At 38.1% G+C, this 20,830-nt stretch overlaps 1 protein-coding gene across 2 annotated transcripts in view; it reads left to right on the top strand.

Moving 5' to 3' along the window:
• EML4 (echinoderm microtubule associated protein like 4) overlaps positions 1 to 20,830 on the top strand; it is a 170,621-nt gene that overhangs the window by 127,284 nt on the left and 22,507 nt on the right. For both annotated transcript variants that reach the window (XM_011935921.1, XM_011935923.1), the window contains 6 exons: positions 6,707 to 6,841; positions 6,963 to 7,098; positions 12,077 to 12,228; positions 13,943 to 14,068; positions 14,154 to 14,285; positions 15,330 to 15,397. In XM_011935921.1, coding sequence (XP_011791311.1) covers positions 6,707 to 6,841; positions 6,963 to 7,098; positions 12,077 to 12,228; positions 13,943 to 14,068; positions 14,154 to 14,285; positions 15,330 to 15,397 — 749 coding nt within the window. The remainder of the gene's footprint in view (positions 1 to 6,706; positions 6,842 to 6,962; positions 7,099 to 12,076; positions 12,229 to 13,942; positions 14,069 to 14,153; positions 14,286 to 15,329; positions 15,398 to 20,830) is intronic.

Below are 20,830 nucleotides of genomic sequence, written 5' to 3'. Positions count from 1 at the left end.
ACTAAAAAACATGAATGAAGATATAGATTGACTTACAGTTATTCAGACTAATTTAACATTGGAACAAAGGGAAGTTGCATGAAAATGAAATATATCAATTTTGATTCTTCGTAGTAAGGTTTACTAGATGAAGTCTTGTGGTTTTCCTCCTACTGGCCATTTCTTGATCTCCTTTCCAGGACCTTAAATGTTGGTGTTCTTCAGAGTTTTATTCCAGATGCTCCACTGATACTATATGCTGCTCCCATGGCCTCATTTTGTATCTGCTGAGTCCCGTATCAGTTATCTCCAGCCCAGATCTCTAACAGGTTTAACTCATATTTCTAGTTGCATCCTAGACATCTTTATTTGAATGTCCTCTACCGCAAATGAAAATCAACATGTTCAAATCTGTACATAATCATCTTTCCTAGCCCCCAACCACCAGTTTCATCCCCTAGTAACTGACACCGCATTTCACCTAGCTACCTAAGCTAGAAACTTGGACACCATTCATGGCCCTTTTTACCTCGCTTCTCACATCCAGGTAGTCAGGAAGTTCTCTAAACACCGTGTCCCAAATATCTGCATTATAACACTTCCTAGTACAAGCGACTGCAGAACAATTGAAATTAACTTAATCTGGCCAGGGGTGGTTGCTGACACCTGTAATCTCAGCACTTTGAGAGACCAAAATGGGTAGATCATTAGAGGTCAGGAGTTCAAGACCAGCCTGGCCAACATGGTGAAACCCCATCTGTACTAAAAATACAAAAAAAAATTAGCCAGATGTGGTGGTGGGTGCTTGTAACCCCAGCTACCCTGGAGGCTGAGGCAAGAGAATTGTTTGAATCCTGGAGGTGGAGGTTGCAGTGAGCCAAGATTGCGCCATTGCACTCCAGTCTGCGTGACAGAGCAAGACTTTGTCTCAAAAAATAATAAAAATAAAGTTAATGTAATCAAAACAGAGGTTGTATTGACTCCTGTTTAGGGAGGAAGAGACAGCCTCTAGTAAAGGTCAGAGGGAGATTTTGACTCAGAAATGACTTGATTCAGGTGCTGGATTACGGGTTGACTGTCTTCTCCTCTTCTCCCTGTTTTGACCTTATTCTACTGTAAATAGACCTGTTCTACTGTAGATGAGCTCCATCCTTGCTTAAGTCACAAGGATTTGAGGAGTTGATACATAACTTTTTAATTTATGTAAGTTTAAAATTCAGTAAGACGAGGGCAGCCCAGATGACCCGAGCTTGCGGGGCCTCTCGTGAAAAAAAATAAAAAATTAACATTAAAATTCAGTAAGGACCTGGGTGCTGTGGCTCACGCCTATAATCCGAGCACTTTGGGAGGCCAAGGCCAGAGGATCGCTTGAGCCCAGGAGTTCGAGACCAGCCTGGGCAAACATAATGAGACCTTGTCTCTACCAAAAAAAAAAAAAAATCAGGGCATGGTGGTGCACACTTGTAGTTCCAGCTATTTGGGAGGCTGAGGTGGAAGGATTAGCTGAGACCAGGAGATTGAGGCTGCAGTGAGCTGAGATTGTGCCACTGCACTCCAGCCTGGGCAACAGAGCGAGACCCTGTCTCAAAATTTTTTTTTTAGGCCGGGCGCGGTGGCTCAAGCCTGTAATCCCAGCACTTTGGGAGGCCGAGACGGGCGGATCACGAGGTCAGGAGATCGAGACCATCCTGGCTAACACGGTGAAACCCCGTCTCTACTAAAAAATACAAAAAACTAGCGGGTGTGGTGGCAGGCGCCTGTAGTCCCAGCTACTCGGGAGGCTGAGGCAGGAGAATGACGGGAACCCGGGAGGCAGAGCTTGTAGTGAGCTGAGATCGTGCCACTGCACTCCAGCCTGGGCAACAGAGCGAGACCCTGTCTCAAAATTTTTTTTTTAGGCCGGGCGCGGTGGCTCAAGCCTGTAATCCCAGCACTTTGGGAGGCCGAGACGGGCGGATCACGAGGTCAGGAGATCGAGACCATCCTGGCTAACACGGTGAAACCCTGTCTCTACTAAAAATACAAAAAATTAGCCGGGTGTGGTGGCAGGCGCCTGTAGTCCCAGCTATTTGGGAGGCTGAGGTGGAAGGATTAGCTGAGACCAGGAGATTGAGGCTGCAGTGAGCTGAGATTGTGCCACTGCACTCCAGCCTGGGCAACAGAGCGAGACCCTGTCTCAAAATTTTTTTTTTAGGCCGGGCGCGGTGGCTCAAGCCTGTAATCCCAGCACTTTGGGAGGCCGAGACGGGCGGATCACGAGGTCAGGAGATCGAGACCATCCTGGCTAACACGGTGAAACCCTGTCTCTACTAAAAATACAAAAAATTAGCCGGGTGTGGTGGCAGGCGCCTGTAGTCCCAGCTACTCGGGAGGCTGAGGCAGGAGAATGACGGGAACCCGGGAGGCAGAGCTTGTAGTGAGCCGAGATCGCACCACTGCACTCCAGCCTGAGTGACAGAGCCAGACTCTTGTCTCAGAAAAAACAAAAAAAGAATAAGGTTAAAGTACATAAAATATGAAATATGAAGACTTATTATAAGATATTGTGGTTCAAACGTAGATCAATGGAAGAGAATATAGAAACAGGTTACACAAATCAGTTGCTTGACTAATGCCAAAGGCGGCAATGCAGTGGGCAAAGAATAATGTTTTCAGTGAATGGTGGTGGATTAATTGGATACTCATATGAAAAAAAATTAGCCTTGACCCCTACCTCACAGCATTCAGAAAAATCTGTTTTAGATGGATTATGCATCTTAGCATAAAAGGTAAAAAACAGTAAAGCTTTTAGAAGAAAATGCAGAATACCTTTATAAGTAGATTTAAACAAGGCATATAAAGTACTAACTATAATGGGAGAAAAAGATAAATCATATTAAAAACTTCTCTTTATCAAGACGCCTTTTTTTTTTTTTTTGAGACAGTCTCATTCTTTCACCCAGGCTGGAGTACAGTGGTGTGATCTTGCCTCACTGCTGCAGCTTCCGCCTCCTGGGTTCAAGTGATTCTCCCGCCTCAGCTTCCTGAGTAGCTGGGATTACAGGCGTGCACCACCATGCCTAGCTAATTTTTATATTTTTTTAAATAGAGTCAGAGTTTCACCATGTTGCCAGGCCGGTCTCAAACTCCTCACCTCAAGTGATCCTCCCGTCTCAGCCTCCCAAAGTGCTGGGATTACAGGTGTGAGCCACCAGGCCCGGCCTGTCAATACACCTTTGAGAGTGTGAGAAAGTATTTGTGATGCATACTTCCAACAAAACACTCATGTTCTGAATATATAAACATCTATAGTTCAGTAAGAAAAAGACAGTTTTTTAAACAGCAAAAGACTTCCGGCACTACATAAAACAGGGTGTCCAGGTGATTAATAAGCATATGTAAAGGTACTCAACCTCATTAATTATCAAAGAAATTCAAATTAAAACTCAAGTGCAGTACCACTGTGCACCTACCAAAATATCTTACTTGAAAAAGACAAAAATACTAAGGTTGGTGAGGATTCTAAGTAACTGGAACTCTTACACAGTCTGCTGGGCATATAAGTTGATATAACCATATTATCTCTCAGTTCTTAGGCGTTGGCAGCTGTATTCTGGAGTATGGGAGTTTTGTGGGACATGGAGGAAAGGACACTTTTAGAGCAGAAAGATAAATTTTACTGAATTTAGGAACTTTGTGAATTGTTCCTTAGTGAATTTAGGAACAGTTTAATGAATTTCGGAAAACTATTTGACATAATCTAAAGTCGAACATATGCATGCCTTCTGGCCCGAATTGTTCATCTCAGCAGAAATATATACATGTGTTTGCTAGAAGGCAAATAGCAGTGCTGTTTATGGTAGCCAAAAATATGGAAACTACCCTGCCCATCCGCAGGAGAATGGATAAGTCAGTAATGTGATATTTTCATACAAAAGAACACAATAGAGCAAATAGATTGAACAAGGTACAACTGTGTGCACCAACACAAATGGATCTTACAAATGAAATGTTAAGAAAATAACCCAGACAGGAAGGAATGCATTGTGCATAATTCCATTTGAATGAAACAGAGAAAACTAATCTTTACTGCTAAGAGTCAGGAGGATAATGGTTAAATAGGGGAAGGGGTTAGTAACTGGAAAGGGGATCTAGGATATTTATGGAACGTTAGTAATGTTTTGTTTCTTGTTCTGAATGATGACTAGCAATGTGTTCAATTTGTAAAACTTTATTGAGCTATGTACTTAAAATCTGTGTGCATATATATAATATAGTGTCATATATTATATAATATATATAGTGTCATATATAATATATAGTGTTATATATTATATAATATATATAGTGTGATATATTACATAATATATATTATATATATAATGTTATATATAGTATTATATGTCAGTAAAAAGTTATAATATCCTGTAAGGCAATACTCATACGCAAAGTGATTTAAACTCATAGATTTCTTCAGTTTATATCTTGACTGTCTTATCACTAGCATGATGGGTATACTGGGAATATTTGTTGTTAGTTTTACAACCCTTTGATTATCTTAATTTGGCCTAAGATTTTTGGCCTAAGGAGTTTTGATTTGTCTGAGTGAAAACTAAAGACTGTTCAGTTAATCTTTAAACTTTACTTAGACTTGCTAAATATATATATAGTTCCATACTACTCAATCACTGGAAAATTATATAACAAGCAAGATATGCTGTACTTTATCTTCATCTTTTTTTTTTCCTTTTTTGGTCAGGGTCTCACACTTCACCCAGGCTGGAGTGCAGTGGCTTAATCACAGCTCATTGCATCCTCAAACTCCAGGGCTCAAATGATCCTCCAGCCTCAGCCTCCCAAGTAGCTAAGACTACAGGGAACACCACCACGTCAGCTAATTTACTTTTTGTAGAGACAGGTCTCACTATGTTGCACAGGCTGATCTCTAACTCCTGGGCTCAGCAATCCTCCAACCTTGGCCACCCAAAGCATTGGGATTACAGGCATAAGACACAACACCCGGCCTAGATTAGATTTTATTAGTTGAATTTTATTTATGTGCTTATGCAAAGGCCCCTAAGCCCAAATGTTAAGTAACAGAAATGTAAAACTCATGGAAATATTGGAACTGTGGGGGGAAAAAAAGAATTGAAAACAACCCTTTCAAGTGTCATTTTATTGGCATAACATAAAATTTATTATTTTTAACTCATTTCATAAGACTATCATCTTTATCATGGTTTTGTTTTGTTTTGAGATGGAGTTTCACTCTGTCACCCAGGCGGGAGTGCAGTGGTGCAATCTCGGCTCACTGCAGCCTCCACCTCCTGGGTTCAAGCAATTCCGTGTCTCAGCCTCCCAAGTAGCTGGGATTACAGGTGCCCACCACCATGCCCGGCTACTTTTTTGTATTTTTAGTAGAGATAGGGTTTCACCATCTTGGCCAGGCTGATCTTGAACTCCTGACCTCGTGATCCACCCGTCTCAGCCTCCCAAAATGCTGGAATTACAGGTGTGAGCCACCACGCCTGGCCCATGTTGTTTTGCCAAGAGGAAATGCTTCCGCACACATAAAATTCTTTGCTAAGTTAAAAAGTGGACATTAATGATCATTCTGTAAATAAACACTAGCTAATAAGTAGCTTTACAGGCATGTAGGTAGGTATCACCTCACTGTTAAGTTTGAGTAGATGATTTTACTATAAAATATCAACTTAGTAAGAATTATGATTTACTGAAATTATAGAAATACAATGTTTTAGAATAATATCCTCAATTGAAATCATTTTAATGAAAAAACTAGTAATTTCTTCTTGCGTCTCATGCTTGTGTTCTTCCTAGTCCACTATAAATCTTTTAAACCTAATGCCTGTCATTGCTAGATTTTTTGAGGGAAAAGAGCATAAAAGCTCTCCGGGAATGTTTTTGTTTTCATTTCTGTAGGAATCAGTAGTGACCATTCTAAATCTATTTTTTAAGAGTTCATCCTGAAGGACATATCTCTAAATTAGTCCTAGTCTCTAAATATTTTGTTGAGGCTGGGCACAATGGCTCATGCCTGTAATCACAGCACTTTGGGAGGCTGAGGTGGGCGGATGACTTGAGGTCAGGAGTTTGAGCCCAGCCTAGCCAACATGGTGAAACCATGTCTCTACTGAAAATACAAAAATTAGCTGGGCATGGTGGCGGGTGCCTGTGGTCCCAGCTACTGGGGAGGCTAAGGCAGGAGAATCATTTGAACCTTGGAGGCAGAGGTTGTCATGAGCCGAGATCACTCTCCATTGCACTCTAGCCTGGGTGACAGAGCAAGACTACATCTCAAAAAAAAAAAATTGTATGAATAAGTGCTCCATAATAATAGTACAAAGAAAGATAAGACAGTTTCTTTTCTTTTTTTTTTTCTTTTAATACAAATAGCAGTGTCTTTAAGGAAGAATGTACATTGCTCTTAGATTTGATAGTTTTAAATGTACTTTTCTGGCATGTGCAAAAAGTTAAAGGTATATATATAAATGTCTTTCTAATGCAAAGTTTTTATAAATAGCACAAAAGGTGATATAATAATACAAGGACATCAAATTTAAATCATCCCAAAAATACATTATCAAAAATTTTCAGGAAAATTATCTTGGAAGAAGAGGCATTTTCTCGAAGTCTTTCCCTTTCGTTGTCAGTAGCAGTAATTGAATTGATACTTGAAGAAGATAAGGATATACATTCATCTAAAGTTTTATTTCCCTTTTCATAGACAACAAATGAAGTTGTTTTGGCTGTGGAGTTTCACCCAACAGATGCAAATACCATAATTACATGCGGTAAATCTCATATTTTCTTCTGGACCTGGAGTGGCAATTCACTAACAAGAAAACAGGGAATTTTTGGGGTAAGGATCAGATTGTTTTAATGTTATTAAGTGTATAAATCTTTAATTTTTTAAATTGTTGAGTAAGCATCAAGTCGTCATGGCAAAAAGAAAATTGAAAATTTTCATTGTTTCCTTGTAGAAATATGAAAAGCCAAAATTTGTGCAGTGTTTAGCATTCTTGGGGAATGGAGATGTTCTTACTGGAGACTCAGGTGGAGTCATGCTTATATGGAGCAAAACTACTGTAGAGCCCACACCTGGGAAAGGACCTAAAGGTACAGTATTCTTATATTAAACTCATTTCTTAAAATTCTCACATAGTGCTCTTTCAGTCTCATCTATTAGACCAGGAGAGAAAGAGCTGCATTATAACAATATGAGCAAGTCACCAACATAGCGTTTGTTTTCACCTTCTTCATAATCTTTTTTTAATGAAATTATTTATCCAGTTATTTATTGAGCTTATATAATCCACATTTGACTACACTGAACCATTCCCTTTAGGAAATTAATAATTAGAAAGAAATGATATATGTTAGTTTAAAAAGTATAGAGGCTCACTCTCCCCTGAGCTGGTTCTGGGTTATCTGTTAGGGCAGAATGCATGGCCATGTGATAAAATTGGGAGAGGGGAGAAAAAAGGAATAAACTTATAAACTAGGTGTTTGAAAACTGTTTGTCAAACATTAAAGGAATAACTTTCATCTTAACTTTGGGTGTCAATGTAGGAGCAAAAGTTGAATAGTCTTGATGAAAGCACTATTTTCACCAAAATGTGGAATTTAAATTTCATGTTACTATTTTCTTATGATTGCACAGAGTTTTGTACTGTATTTTTTTAGGACATATATTCAAATGTTCCTTGACTTCTGGATGGCATTATATCCTGATAAATCTGTCATGTCAAAAAATAATAAATTGAACCGACATAAGTCAGGGACCATCTGTTACTAACTTAATGTTTGAATTAAATGTTTTTCAAATCCATTCACCTGAATTTCTAAGCTCGGCTGTTGAATTGAATTAGACATATTAAGAAGTTTAAAACAATAAGCCTTAAATTGTATTACCGTTGACCCTCATCTCAATCATTGGCCATATATTCTTAGCCTCTTTCGTTCAGTTTAGATTCAAAATTTACATGCGAGAAGAATGGCAGTGGGTTGAGGGTTCTTAAAAAAGAGAGTTATGACAACAGTATATTAACTGCTTTTCCTGTTATTTCTTTTCTTTTTTTCTCATTTTTCTTTCCTGGGCACATTTACTTAGTATCAGAAATGCCAGGAACAGCATAGTATATTAAAACAGTGACTTTTAAATTGTTCACGAATCTCCAACACTGAGCAGAATTTGGGTATAAATACACCCTTTTGTTAGTGTTAATGTTTGTGTTCAGATTGGGGACAGGAAGAAGAGGTTCAGAGGTTTTTATTTTGGTCTTTGAAAAATTTGTGGCTTAGCCTCTCTACATATGCGCAAACAGGAAACAGGAAATCCAATCTTGTAAATTGCTGGGCACATGAAATGGCCTGTCTTGTACTTTGCCACATGACTAACCCTATTATGGGTAAAGTTGCTAAGAATTTGAGGTTTTCAGTTGGCTGGGAAGGATTTGGTGAGCGTAGTGAAATAAATGGAAGTCCAGAACAGAATAAGTGCCCAGAGTTTCCATTTTTTAATTCTTGCTCCCAGATTTCAGTAGGTCCAATTTACATATTCTCAACTATGACATTTTTGCACCTGTGGCAGTCTTACCAACCAAAATTTGAGTGTACTGTGACATCATGTCTGATTAAAGGACATTTTTGAATGTTAGAAGTGTAATTTCGCAACTAATCCTTTTACTTTTGTAAATAGGAGACAAACCAAAACTATATTTTATGTCTTAAAAGTGCTCTTATATTTTTTTTCTTGTTTCCAAACCATTTATTCCTCATAAATTAATGGGAATCTTCAAGTAATTAGTATTTTCTATTTCTTAAGTAGGTATGAGGTCTTTGTTATTTGTTTCCTACACATATGAAATGGACTGAAATGGTTCTTATGCAACATAATTTGTAATCTTTTAAGTGGGTAAGTGGAAGGTGAGAGTATCTACAGAACCATTAAAATGTTCAGCATTCTTAAGTCTTGCAAAGGAGCTAAGAAACACTGCCATTTTATGTGTTCTCCAAATAATCAAATTGGCCCAGTTGCTAAGAATACAACATAAATTTCAAAGTCTCCCTAATATTTGATTCTTTAAACAGACACAGAAAGCCTTCCAAACGTCTTTATTTGGCAGGCAATGTAAACTTTTATGGAAGCTTTGTTTCTGTTAGAGATGAGAAGAAGGGGCGAGATTTGTGATTAAGTTTGGATAGACTTGACCATATGAGTAAGCCTGAAGGCAGAGTAGGTTTTTTTAATTCAAGGGTAATTATTTTGCTTGGCAGGGATTTCAAACATTATTTGGCAACTGGAATATCAGAAATACAGGCCCATAAGAAAGATATCTTTGGCTATAAATTTGTTTTATAGGTAAATATTATATAAAGGAAACTGATAATTTATTTAAATTGGAATCACTGAATTTTTTAAGCTAAATTGATACTAGGTCCACCTCAGGAGATAACTTTCCTAGAGTGAGAAGGACTCACTGACTTGATCACTATATAGAGTATTTTTATTTCTGATGAAGCATTTTTTTCTTCATATTTATTTTTTATTTTCTAGTTTTCCATCATTCTGGGAGGATTTTAAGTGTTTAACAAGGTTTTTGTCATGTTTCGAAATATGGAAAGTGGACTTAAGAATAGAAAAACTGTTTTCTTACATTTTAATGGAGAACTATGAAACTCCCACACCTCTGCTTTTTGTGTTTTCTTACATGATACCTTCAGGCTAGTGTTGTTAGTTTGACCATGCATAGGGAAATAAGCCTAAAATTTGCTTTTCTCTATTTTTAATGTCCAAATAAAGCCAGTAGTACTCTCAGAAAATTCACATCTCTCAGGTGTCCTTGCTCTCATGGTCACATCGGAACAGAGATAGATACTTGTCTGCCTATCCCACTGAACGCAATTGTGTTGTTCAATTTTTAAGGTATTTTTAGATGGTAAATGTTGGTGTAAGTGGAGACAGTTGACCTGAACAGCACATTTGTTGGACTTCTACTTCCAGCTCTGCTGAATTAGGCAAGCTCTCCTCCAAATCAAGCAAGCCTTTTCCTGTCTCCCTGCCATATATACCCATCTATTAAGTATTTGTACCACTAGCATACTCACACTGAGAGAATTTTTTTTACCATACCAAAGCCTTAGAAATTTTAGTTAATTTGTTAAATATAATAGCAGTTCAAATAGATGAGTAAAAAAGAACAGTCTCAGTAACAGCTTTGAGTTATAATTCACATACCATGAAATCTACTCTGTTGAAGTATGCCTTTAAAGTTCAGTGTTTTTTAGTATATTTACAAGGTTGTATAGCCATTACCACTATCTAACCTAAGGACATTTTCCTCACCCCAAAAAGAAAACCTATACCCATTAGCAGTCACTTTGCATTTCTCCCTCCCCTCAGCCCCTAGGTAACCACCAATCTCCTTTAGGTCTCTATAGATTTACTTGTTCGGGACATTTCATATAAATGGAGTCATACAATGTGTGGTCTTTTATGACTTGCTTCTTTCACTTAGTTGTTTTTGTTTTGTTTTGGTTTGTTTGTTTGTTTGTTTTTTGAGACGGAGTTTCACTCTTGTTGCCCAGGCTGGAGTGCAATGGTGCAATTTCAGCTCACTGAACCTCCGCCTCCCAGGTTCAAGCGATTCTCCTGCCTCAGCCTCCCAGGTAGCTGGAATTACAGGCATGTGCCATCATGCCTGGCTAATTTTGTATTTTTAGTAGAGATGGGATTTTGCCGTGTTGGCCAGGTTGGTTTCAAACCCCTGACCTCGGGTGATCCACCCGCCTCAGCCTCCCAGAGTGCTGAGATTACAGGTGTGAGCCATGGCGCCCAGCCTTCACTTCACATTATGTTTTTAAGATTCATCCATGTGGTGGTAGCTTGTATCAATACCTCATTCCTTTTTATGGCTGAATGATATCCCATTGTATAGACAATACTATGTTTTTAAAATCCATTTATCAGTTAAGGAACAGTTTTAGAAAATGAATAGTTGTTAAACCTGAATTTTTTCAAGAGGACTAAGGGCTATTTATTGACTTAATTTAGCCATATTTCCATAAGGCTCTAACTTCCCATTTTGAACCTGGTAACTAATTCTGTCGGACATCATCTTCCAAAAAGCTTTACTCTTGCTCTGCTAGCCTATCTGGCTAAAGAGCTTCTCTGAATAAGGCATTTATGAAAACCAAAGAAAAAGGTATGAGTACTATCATCTTATCCTCACCCTTAAAAGGGGGCAAAATACAATTTAAAAACCACATGTGTTTTGCCTAAAATATCTTTTATGTACCCCATTGGTCGCTCCCTGGGTACTTAACAAAGTATGCTGTGGGTATACAAGAAAACTGGGCTGTCATTTAGCCATCACATTGGTACAGCTGAATCAATTTTTAAAATACTGAAATTATTCTCTGCTAGTAGGTCAAAAGCCACTGCTACAGGTATCCACTGCCTACCTTTGTGCCAATAACTTCCATAGTGCTCCTGTATCTCAGCAAATAAAGGGGAGTATTCCTTGTCACAACAGAAGGCCTCTGTGTTAACAATAGTTGTAAAATGTGAAACATTGTGACTATTACCTCAGAAGGAAACAAAGATGTTTTTGCAAAGTTAAAGGAACATCATGGTGGGAGACTTGAGTCTAGTCACAGCTTTGTTATTAGCTAACTATGTGGTATCCCCTAAGCTGCTCCTGTACCTCTTATGTCTTGAGCTCTAAAATCAGAAGAGTAATGCCTACTCTATCTACCATACAAAATGATTATGAGTGATAGTAAAGTTCGGAAACCTATACTATATCCCCTTTTGTCTGTGGAATTATCACTACTTTAGCTTTGTTTTTTTGGAGGAAAATATTTTGAAATATTTTCAGAGTAAATAAATATTGACATAAATAGAGAAGATTATATTATGCCTTAAGCTTTACTACCTGCTTTGCACAGAAGACTTGCTGAAAGTAAGTTTTTGATTGAGTCATATGAACATTCTGATTATTAACTCTAGTTCTACTGAAGTTTTCTTCCAAATAGACACTAAAATCTGATGAAAAGTATTATCACTAGTGTTTTTATTTTTCCCTCGTATTAGGTGTATATCAAATCAGCAAACAAATCAAAGCTCATGATGGCAGTGTGTTCACACTTTGTCAGATGAGAAATGGGATGTTATTAACAGGAGGAGGGAAAGACAGAAAAATAATTCTGTGGGATCACGATCTGAATCCTGAAAGAGAAATAGAGGTAAGGATGGAAACGGAATATAAAAATATGAAATACTCTAAACTCAGGTATTTTGTCCCACATTAAGATAACTACACTTTTCTGGCAAACTTATTAAATTCTTAAAATTTCATTTCCTTCCCTCAATAAAGGAGTTTGCTGTTGCCTTTAAGATAACTTTTTTCAAAAAAAAACTAAAGACCATTAAACAAAATAATTTGAAAGAATAGTTTTAAAGATTAGGCAGAATAATTTGCCTGTTAAAACCAGAGCATATGTCACAAAGTTTAATTTTTCTTCTCTTTTTTGGTGATTTATATTTTGGATTTATGCTTAATGTTTTTTTTCTACATGTAACATTCTTTCCAGAGAAAATCTTCTGGAAAATCCTCTTAAAAAGAGGATTCTGATAGTACTGCTCTTGGATTTTATTTCCAAGAAGATGGATAATAAAGAGTTGCTTAATCACAACCTTCAGTTCATACTGAAAATGCAACTTCCATCACTGTTTTCTTCACAGATAACTCATATCCTTTGTTGTTAAAAGCTATACAATCTAGTTCACTCCTTCCTTTCCCATTTCTAATGTAAATTTGAATTACTCTTAGAATTCAGTTATTTGTATTTATAGGAGTAATTTTAGATCCCACTTTATAAAGTGGGATTTATAATTTCATTATTTCAGAATCATTCTTTGAGATTATTATTAAATGTATTAACACAGCGTTCACTGAGATTGTTCCATGTATTGCATTAAACAAAATTGCTCTCCCAAGGAGTCCTATTATTATAATACTTTACAATATATTGTTTTTTAATTTACAAAGAAATTCCACATTACATTTTTTTAATTCACATATTGTAATTGAACATATTTATGGGATACAGTCTGATGTTTTGATACAGATATGCTGTATAGTAATCCAGTCAGGGTAGTTATTATATCTGTTGCCTCATGCATTTATCATTTTTTTGTGGTGAGAATATTTTTATATTTTGATCCTTACAATAATCAAGAGTAGGTAGGGCATGTATTATTATCCTCATATTACAGAAAATGTTTCTTAGGCTAAGTAACTTACTTAGTAATGTAACTAATATAACTAATAAGTAACAAAACCCAATCACATTCTTCATGTGATCTAATAGAACTTACTTCATTTTTCCTTTTTTTTTTTCCCCTGAGACAGAGTCTTGCTCTGTCGCCCAGGCTGGAATACAGCGGCCCAATGTTGGCTAACTGTAACCTCTGCCTCCCAGGTTCAAGCGATTCTCCTGCCTCAGCCTCCTGAGTAGCTGGGATTATAGGCGCCCGCCACCACACCTGGCTAATTTTTGTATTTTTAGTAGAAACGGGGTTTCACCATGTTGGCCAGACTGGTCCTGAACTCCTGACCTCAGATGATCCATCTGCCTTGGCCTCCACATGTGCTGGGATTATAGGTGTGAGCCACCACGCCCAGCCTTTTTTCCCTATTCTTAACCCTTAACTCCTAAAATCATTTAAAATACACATTTAAAATTAATTGAAGCAAAGAGTGTTGATAATTATTATAACTTCAGTATAATAAAATGTAATTGGACAAATAAATTATTAGTAGTACAAGATTACTATATTCAAATTTGGGCTTTTGTCATAATTACCCCATAATTGCTTACAGCTATAAATGCAGGCTTCGAGTAGTAATTAATGCATGTTAGTATGTATATGGTGACTTTACACTTTTTTTCCTAGGTTCCTGATCAGTATGGCACAATCAGAGCTGTAGCAGAAGGAAAGGCAGATCAATTTTTAGTAGGCACATCACGAAACTTTATTTTACGGGGAACATTTAATGACGGCTTCCAAATAGAAGTACAGGTAAGCTGTGTGATGTTAACCATTAACTGAATATTTTTTATTATGTTCTTTGGTTCTTATAACAATGAGTGTCTTTCATTTTCAGGGTCATACAGATGAGCTTTGGGGTCTTGCCACACATCCCTTCAAAGATTTGCTCTTGACATGTGCTCAGGACAGGCAGGTGTGCCTGTGGAACTCAATGGAACACAGGCTGGAATGGACCAGGCTGGTAGATGTGAGTGAAGCAAGATGTGATTATTAACCTCCCCATAGAAACTCCTCACACTGGAAGTTGAGAGCAGCAAAGTAAAAAGGACTAAGTGTTGATTCAAACCAAATGTAAACATATGGTTTAGTAAAAGAGGGTGGAGATAGGAGGGTAGTGTTTAGTCTTAAAGTATGAACATGAACCGATTTTAAAGAAGTAAGTTAGGCCGGGCGTGGTGGCTCACGCCTGTAATCCTAGCACTTTGGGAGGCCAAGGCGGGTGGATCACAGGGTCAGGAGATCGAGACCATCCTGGCTAACATGGTGAAACCCCGTCTCTACTAAAAATACAAAAAATTAGCCGGGCGTGGTGGCGGGCGCCTGTAGTCCCAGCTACTTGGGAGGCTGAGGCAGGAGAATGGCGTGAACCTGGGAGGTGGAGCTTGCAGTGAGCCAAGATCATGCCACTGCACTCCAGCCTGGCCAACAGAGCGAGACTCCGTCTGAAAAAATAAAAAATAAATAAAAAGAAGTTAGCAGCGTAAAAGCTCAATTTGTCCATCAGCTTCAGTGGTAAAATCATAAAGATTTCACATATCTATATAGCATTAATTATTGTGGAAATATTTGTGCCTCGGGTGGCATTGCAGTTGGATTCAGTAAGTGCTGCTCACTAACAGGCTCTACTGTCTTCTTTCTGAGTGGTCTCTTACTGTATTTTCTCTCTACCTAACCCAGACATCCACCTTCTCTAGCCCAAAAGGTGTATACAGGTTCTTTGTGGATGCTAAAGAACTGTACCAGTGTTTGTTGTTGTTATCCTTATTATTGTTCCACTCCCTAGCCACAAGCTGGTTGTCCCTTTCCCTCACCACTCTGCCAGCATATTCCCTTCATGCTCTGAAATTCTTTTTCCTCTCATATCCACGTGTTATTTCTCATTAGCTACAAAGTTGATGGAAATTTTATGTTTGTATGAAACGGGTTATTTTCAGATGTTTTTGCCACTATCCCCATAGATCTAGGGAGACTTTCTCATGTACTCCCCAACAGCTGTCTGTCTCTTTTCTAGGAACCAGGACACTGTGCAGATTTTCATCCAAGTGGCACAGTGGTGGCCATAGGAACGCACTCAGGCAGGTAGGGTCTTTAAGTGAGCTGAGTAACCTGAAGTGGTGGGATGTTTAAATGCTTAATCAGGAATGTCCTCAATCTGATCTGGAGAATTAATCTCTTAAGTGGCACACTAATATACTTGTTGTTCGTATCTGTTATGTATATTCATACAATTCAGTTATTTATTGAGCAGCTGCCTATTGCTTCATGCTATTGTGTGTATTCAGAATACATCAGAAAACAAAACAAAAATCCCTGCCCTGTGAAGCCCACATTTTAGTGTGTATGGGACAGAATAAAAAATAAGGCCTGATGCAGCCAGGCATGGTGGCTCATACTTGTAATCCCAGCACTTTGGGAGGCCAAGGTAGGCGGATCACCTGAGGTCAGGAGTTCGAAAGCAGCCTGGCCAATGTGGCAAAACCCCATCTCTATTAAAAATACAAAAATTAGCCAGGTGTGGTGGCGCACACCTGTAATCCCAGCTACTTGGGAGGCTGAGGCAGGAGAATCAGTTGAACCTGGGAGACAGAGGTTGCAGTGAGCCGAGATTGCGCCACTGCACTCCAGCCTGGGCAACAAAGCAAGACTCCATCTCAAAAAAAAAAAAAAAAAAAAATAAGGCCAGTCGTAGTAGCCCATGCCAGTAATTCCAGTGCTTTGGGAGGCTGAGGCAGGAAGATTGCTTGAGGCCAGGAGTTTGAGACCAGCCTGAACGAGACCCCATCTCTACAAAAAATAAAACATGAAAATAATAAACATTATAACAAATTATATTAGAAAATGTTAAGAACCATGTGAGGATAGGGAAAATGTTAGGAGATTAAGAAGGAGTGCAGTTGCAAAATGATAGAGGGGTCATTATGGGCTTCATTGAAAAGGAGTTAGCAGATTTGACTTTGCTTTGTGAAATTAGAAGAATCAGAAAATTTCTCTCCTCATTATCTTTTATACAGGGGAAGGATTTGAAGCTGATGTAACACAATTGAGCATTTATAAGTTGTTTGTGCTACACCTTTTGCCGTCCTGTCTTATTTTAAATGCTATGCAGATATATAATAAAGATATATTTTCTAAAATAATTTAAGACCTGTCTTGCAGACCTTGTGTAGTACCTTTCTAAGGTTAACATGTTTATGATTTATACATCTTTAATTGACTCATCTTTATTGCCTCTGCTAGTAAGTAGTCCTCCTCACATTTTTAAGGAGGCAAAGGAAAACATGAAGTCAATTTTCCCAAAATTAAACTCATTAAAAAGTGTGGAATGCTGATTTTTAATGGGGTGAGACTATTGTGAACACGCTTATATAAATATTTTTGTTTATATATAAGACTTAAATACTTTAAAACAACTAATTCATTTAATTCTAAAACTAAATTTAGTCATTTAGAGGGGATTTTTTTTGTAGCAATTTTTCCTTCTGGCTGTTAGATACAAATTAACACCTGAAATGTGAAAACATTCTAGTTTCTTCTTACAGATAGTGCTGCAGAATCTTTCAGAATAATGGAAAAACAGGTCTTTAAAGATAATTGAATTATGAATGTGCAACTAGAGATGCTATTGAGTGAAATCATTGAATTTTAAAACTAGGCTGCTGGAGGGAGCAATTGGTGATACTTTGCAAATGTAGAAGGCTAGCTCAGATCTTGCCCAAAACATGTTAGTAATAGATCATTATGAGGTTTAGAAGCACTTAGACTTGGATATTTGTCCATTTGGACCGAATTTGGTCCATTCTCTTTGAGAAAGACACGTGACAGGTCACTGTAGGATTTGGAGGAAATTATTTTCTTCAACCAAAAAAAATTGTTGTTAAGCACATAGGAAACCATCTGAGGTGTAGTACTGATCTAGTTTTCAGAAAACCACAAAGAAATTCACTTTAAATCTTTATTTTTGGCAGCTAAACAGATATCACACATGCTAAAGTCCTTGAAATAATAAACGTAAGAGGTATCATTTATTCATTGTCTGATGACCCTGTGCTAAAATCTTTTTTTTTTTTTTTGAGATGGAGTCTCACTCTGTCACCCAAGCTGGAGTGCAGTGACGCAATCTTGGCTCACTGCAAGCTCCGCCTCCCAGGTTCACGCCATTCTTCTGCAGGCGCCCGCCACCACACCCGGCTAATTTTCTTTTCTTTTTTTGTATTTTTAGTAGAGACGTGCTAGTCTCTACTAAAGTTTCACTGTATTAGCCAGGATGGTCTCAATCTGACCTCATGATCCACCCTCCTCGGCCTCCCAAAGTGCTAGGATTACAGGCGTGAGCCACCGTGCCCGGCCGCTAAATTCTTTTTATCTGTTACTCCTAATCTTCGCAAGAATGTAACAAAGTATTTATTAATATCATGATTGCACAGACTGGAAACCAAGACCCATAGAGTGCTGTTACTTGTGATTGAGCTCAGGTGCTGCATGGTTCCAAAGCCTGTCCTTTCCTCTAATCCAACAATGCTCTTTGAGATATTTACAGCATTTCTTAGAAATATTGTTAGGAAGGTTTATCTTTGACAGTTAAATCACTGATCGACATTTTTAAAGCATACTATGTATACAAGGGAGACAAACACTAAATGGGCGATTGTAAGGCTAGCGGGGTTTGAATCATGACGATAAACTACTTGGTTGAAGAAAACACTGTGTGTTTACAAATATACATATACAGCCCCAATTTGTAAGGGAAAATTGTTCTGAAAAACTCACTGGAATTGCTTTCGAACATTTACATAGCTGTGAAATCGTCATTGACAAGCTGAAAATGGAAAGTCACTCAATTTTAGTGACTTAAACTAAAGTTAAGCCAATTGGTTTCTCTTGGAGTTGTAAGTAGAAAACACTTTATAACTGAGAGTGATGCGATAACTAAATTGAAAGTGCTGGCAGTCCATTTGGAGATTGATTAGAATCTAGGGGAGATGCAGTTGTCAGTGTTCATTCTGTATGTAACTGCTGCCTTTGGTTTCACATCTGGTTAGGTTCTGTTGGTCCTTGGGAAACTTTCTCGTTTTTATTTTTGCCTTGGATCTGTGAATACCTGACTGTATTGTCTAAAATGGAAAAATCTTAATGTAGCCATTCTATTAGTATCACTGACCCTAAGCCTGAAAAAACTCACACCTAGGGTTAGGAAATTTTTATTTTATTTTATGTATTTATTTTTATTTATTTATTTATTTAGAGACAGTTTCCCTCTTTCTCCCAGCCTGGAGTGCAATGGTGTGATCTTAGCTCACTGTAACCTCTGCCTCCCAGGCTCAAGTGATTCTCTAGCCTTAGCCTCCTAAGTAGTTGGGATTACAGGCACCCACAACCATACCCAGCTAATTTTTGTATTTTTAGTAGAGATAGGGTTTCGCCATGTTGGCCAGGCTGGTCTCGAACCCCTGGCCTCAAGTGATCACCTTGCCTGGGCCTCCCAAAGTAGTGGGATTACAGGCATGAGCCACCATGCCCAGCCAAGGACATTTTTCTAGTAGAATGCAACACATGTCCAAGTTGTGCATGATCCAAAAAAAGTGACTAGTAAAAAAAATGTAATGATGTCTTCATGTCCAGATCTAGATATCTTCTACTTCATGTAACCAAAGAGTAAGCACAGTGTGAATAAAGCGTCAAATAAGTACAATTATCATTTTAAAATAATGTATTATTAATGTAATTTTAAGAGAAAAAAATTAAATCTGTAACCTTAAGTGGACATACTACTTCCTTAACACATTAATGCTCCTGGGCATGGTGGCTCATGCCTGTAAACCCAGCACTTTGGAAGGAGGCCAAGGCAGGTGGATTGCTTGAGCCTAGGAGTTTGAAACTAGCCTGGGCAACATGGCAAAACCCTGTCTCTACAAAAAAAATTTTTTAATTAGCCAGGTGTGGTGGTGTGTGCACCTGTAGTCCCTGCTACTCGGGAGGCTGGGGCAGGAGGATTGCTTGATACCAGGAGGCAGAGGTTGCAGTGAACTGAGATCACGCCATTGCACTCCAGCCTGGGCACTGTCTCAAAACAAAAAGAAGTTAATGCTCACATAGAAAGGATTCTTTTTAACAGCTTTGTTGAGATATAATTCACATACCCCCCCAAAAAAGAAATAAAAGAAATTCATATACTATAAAATTCACTGATTTAAGATATATAATTCAGTAGGTTCACAGGGTTGTGCAGCTATCCTCACAGTCTAATTTCAGAACAATTTTTAACCCAGAAAGAAATCCTGTACCCGTTAATAGTCATTCCCCATTACCCCACCCACCTCCCCCTTGCTCTAGGCGACTGACCCACTTTCTGTTTTTGTAGATTGTCTGTTCTGGGCATTTTCTATAAATGGAATGAATCATATAATGTGTTCTGTGATTAGCTTCTTTCACTTAATGTTTTCAAGGTTTAACCGCGTTGAGTACTTTATGCATAGCGTGTATTATCGCCAAATAACATTCCATTGTATGGATATACCACCTTCATCGATTGATGGACGTAGGGGTTATTTCCACTTTTTGGCTACTATGAATAATGCTGCTACATACATTCATACACGAGCTTTAGAGTGGATATGTGTTTTCAGCTCTCTGGGATATAAAGGAGTAGAATTGTTGGGTTATGTGATAACTCCATGTTTAACATTTTAAGGCCAGGCACAGTGGCTCACACCTGTAATCCCCACACTTTGGGAGGCTGAAGCAGGAGGATCATTTGAGTCCAGGAGTTTGAGACCAGCCTGGGCAATATAGCAAGACCTTGCCTCTACAAAAAACAATAAAAAAAAAAAAATTAGCCAGGCATGGTGGTGCATGCCTGTGGTCCCAGCTACTCAAAAGCCTGAGGTGGGAGGATAATTTGAATCTGGGAGGTTGAGGCTATCATAGTGAGCTATGATGGCACCACTGCACTCCAGCCTGGATGACAGAGCGAGATCCTTTTTCAAAACCAAATCAACAACAACAAAAATTTTTGTTTTGTTTTTTTAGGAACTACCAAACTTTTCCACAGCAGCCGTATTGGCTTATGATTCCACCAGCAATGTGTGAGGGGTTTGTTTCTCCACATCTTTGCCATACATATTATTATCTGTGTTTTGATTATAGCCATCCTAGTGGGTGTGAAGCGGTTTTTCATTATGGTTTTGATTTGCATTTCTTTGATGGCTAATGATGTTGAGCATTTCTTCAAGTACTTATTGGCCGCTTGTATATTCTCTTTAGAGAAATGTATGTTGAAATCCTGTGCCCGTCTTTGAATTGGGTTGTCTATTCTTGTAAGAGTTTTTTTTATATATTCTGGATACAGTTCCTTGTAGATCTTTTTCAAATATTTTTTCTCATACTGAGGGTGGTCTTTTCACTTTCTTGCTGTTAGTAGCACCAGAGTTTTAAGTTTTGATGTAGTTTAGTTTATCTGTTCTTTCTCTTGTTTCTTGGGCATAAATATTTATTTCTATGTTTTTTCTATGTTTT

Source organism: Colobus angolensis, unplaced genomic scaffold (genome assembly GCF_000951035.1).
Source record: "Colobus angolensis palliatus isolate OR3802 unplaced genomic scaffold, Cang.pa_1.0 Scaffold15, whole genome shotgun sequence".
Classification (NCBI taxonomy): Eukaryota; Metazoa; Chordata; class Mammalia; order Primates; family Cercopithecidae; genus Colobus; species Colobus angolensis.
Note: the sequence above shows the minus strand (reverse complement) of the source record. Positions and strands in the feature narration are given on the sequence as shown.